General features: G+C 45.0%; 1 protein-coding gene across 2 annotated transcripts; it reads left to right on the forward strand.

The window, feature by feature from the left end:
• Positions 1-1,192: 1,192 nt before the first annotated feature.
• foxc1a (forkhead box C1a) lies at positions 1,193-2,753 on the forward strand. 2 transcript variants are annotated; one of them, XM_062993395.1, is made up of 2 exons: positions 1,193-2,040; positions 2,140-2,753. In XM_062993395.1, exons 1-2 carry the CDS (start codon positions 1,212-1,214, stop codon positions 2,751-2,753), a joined length of 1,443 nt encoding a protein of 480 aa, XP_062849465.1. In that variant the 5' UTR covers positions 1,193-1,211. The 2 variants fall into 2 exon arrangements, with proteins under 2 accessions (XP_062849465.1, XP_062849464.1); XM_062993394.1 differs by having other exon boundaries at positions 1,193-2,753.
• The last annotated feature ends 252 nt before the right edge of the window (positions 2,754-3,005 follow it).

A 3,005-nucleotide genomic window follows, 5' to 3' on the forward strand; every position in this document is an offset into this window, starting at 1 on the left:
AAAATACTGAATTACCTGCTTATTCTTTTAGAAGATAATGAGATCAAAAAATTATCTTTTAAATAAATCTTTTAGGATAAAATAAAAAAAAATAAGCATCTATCAATTTACCTATTTGCTTATGCCTATATAGAAGAATATTTTAAGTGTATTTAGAATATATAAGATAAGATAAGATAAGATAAGATAAGATAAGATAAGATAAGATAAGACTTTATTGATCCCCTTAGGGAAATTAACTTGTTACAGCATGAAGACAGGAAAAAACAGAAAGAAATACAACTAAGTGAAAATATTGCACACATAGTGTGTAGTTATTTACTCTAAAAAATATTTAAAAAAAAAAGAATATATACATTCAGATATGCAAAATATATTACGTATTGCACTTAATATATTTTGCATATCTGAATGTATATATTATTTTTATGTATATATATATATATATATATATATATATATATTTAATATAAAAATAATATACATTTTTTTAGAATAAAATTATTTTTTAATATGTGAGGGTTGCAAAAACTATATAGTAGATAAAAAATGCTTGCGACTCACTACCATTACAAATTTTGTCATAAAAATACCCCTCTAAGGACTGCTTGGAATAAGATTTTCTATACATTTTTCTGGCGTAATATGTCGACTAAAAGTTAAACGAAAGTAACACATCGCAGCTTTAATCTGTTATGGTGTTCACAACATTTTGTAATAAAGTTACTGTATTATTATTAAAAATATCATATTATGCTTTTCGTCTATTTGCATGCAATAAGTGTTGCTTTTACGGATTTTGTGGTTTAATTGGCCAAGTATTTCTGGACGTCCCAAAACCTCCGTTAGGTATTTTTTCCCCTCTCCAATATGCGTATATGTGTGGCCAAAGGAGGCTTCGCTTTGCATAGTCCAGCCTCCTTATTAGACAGCTCCGACGTGTTTGGGGAGGAGTCTTACTGGCAGCAAAAAAGCGCAGAGGGAAAAGATATGAACGTGCACGAAAAAAGTCGCGCGTCTTGACGGATGCCCTGAAGTCCAGAGCTTTTTCCAACGTGAGCTTGGGCAAAAGGAAAAAGAGTGAAAGCGTAAAGTGAAGTGGCTTGAACTTTCAGAAAAGCCTTTTTTGGTTGGACTGTCTTCTGACTGCTTTCTTTTTCAAATCGGAAAGTGGATTTGTACCTCTTCGGACCCCTTTAGGAATAACGACCATGCAGGCGCGCTACTCGGTTTCGAGCCCTAACTCGCTGGGCGTCGTGCCGTACATTAGCGGAGAGCAGAGCTACTACCGTGCGGCGGCGGCTGGCGGCGGGTACGCGGGCATGGCAGCGCCCATGAGCATGTACTCGCACGCCGCCCACGAGCAATACCCGGGCGGCATGGCGCGGGCGTACGGCCCATACGCGCCTCAGCCGCAGCCTAAGGACATGGTGAAGCCGCCTTACAGCTACATTGCGCTTATCACCATGGCCATCCAGAACTCGCCAGATAAGAAGATCACCCTGAATGGGATCTACCAGTTCATCATGGAGCGCTTTCCTTTCTACCGGGACAACAAGCAAGGTTGGCAGAATAGCATTCGGCATAACCTGTCGCTCAACGAGTGTTTCGTCAAGGTTCCGCGTGACGACAAGAAACCGGGTAAGGGCAGCTACTGGACTCTTGACCCGGATTCCTATAACATGTTTGAGAATGGCAGCTTTCTGAGACGGAGAAGGCGCTTCAAGAAGAAGGACGCGGTAAAAGATAAGGAGGACCGGCAGGTTAAGGACGCCACGTCTTCTCGTCCGACCCAACAACAGTCGCAGCAGCAGGGCCGAGAGCAACACGACACTTCGCCTGTACCACCCGTGCGTATTCAGGACATCAAGACTGAAAACGGTACGTGCACACCGCCACAGGCCGTGTCGCCTGCATTAGGCACTGTTCCCAAAGTCGAAAGCCCTGACAGCAGCAGTAACAGCATGTCTAGTGGCAGTCCGCACAGCTTGCCATCATCTTCGGCTCGATCCGTGGGTATGGACGGAGGCGCAGAACAACAGCAGCCGCAGCAGCAGCAACAACAACAACAACAACAACAACAGCAGCAGCAGCAGCAGCATCATCCACACCACCAACAACACCCTCATCACGGGCATGGGCACGGCGGCCACGCACAGGGCTTCAGTGTGGACAACATCATGACCTCGTTGCGCGGCTCGCCCCAAAGTGCTGGCGAGCTCGCCTCATCGCGAACAGGTATAAGCCCGTCGCTGTCCCTCAACTACTCCCCAACCCAGGCAGCCGCCTATAGTTCGGCTTGCAACCAGAGCGCCGTCTCTACTACCTCGCATGCGACATACCACTGCAACATGCAGGCCATGAGCTTGTACGCAGCCGAGCGCGCTGGCACCACCGTCAGCACCTCCACAGTAGACGAGACTTTGCCAGACTACTCGATCACGACCACGGCAGCCACATCGTCCTCATTGGGCCACCTTGGCGCAAGTCAAGAAGGCCATCATCCCCACACCCATCAGGGCCGCCTCGCCTCGTGGTACCTGAACCAGGCCGGTGACCTGGGCCACCTCGGCGGGAGCTACCCGACCCAACAACAGAACTTTCATTCGGTTCGTGAAATGTTCGAGTCGCAGAGGATTGGCTTGAATAGCTCACCAGTGAACGGAAATAACAGTTGTCAGATGGCCTTTCCACCCAGCCAGTCTATATATCGCGCATCTGGGGCTTTTGTCTACGACTGCAGCAAGTTCTGACCAAAAGTCTGTTTTTGATTTTTGTATTGTTATAATTTTATTCCCCCAATACCCAAGTTTTTTTTTTTCGATAAACACAGTCTTTCATTTTTCTTCCCTGCCATGGACTGAACAGAAAAAAGCACATGATCTTGGTTTATTAAGGACAGTGTTACTGCAAATAACACGTAAGTCTCTTTTTTCGCTTTTGTGAGCTATATGCTTTGCTTGACACTACACCAGCTTTTTATGGACTTGTTATTTACGTGTAAA

This window comes from Trichomycterus rosablanca, chromosome 4 (assembly GCF_030014385.1).
Source record: "Trichomycterus rosablanca isolate fTriRos1 chromosome 4, fTriRos1.hap1, whole genome shotgun sequence".
Classification (NCBI taxonomy): domain Eukaryota; kingdom Metazoa; phylum Chordata; class Actinopteri; order Siluriformes; family Trichomycteridae; genus Trichomycterus; species Trichomycterus rosablanca.

Excerpts from the sequence above, each read along its gene's own strand:
- foxc1a (XM_062993394.1), top strand. The coding sequence starts at position 1,212 with ATGCAGGCGCGCTACTCGGTTTCGAGCCCTAACTCGCTGGGCGTCGTG.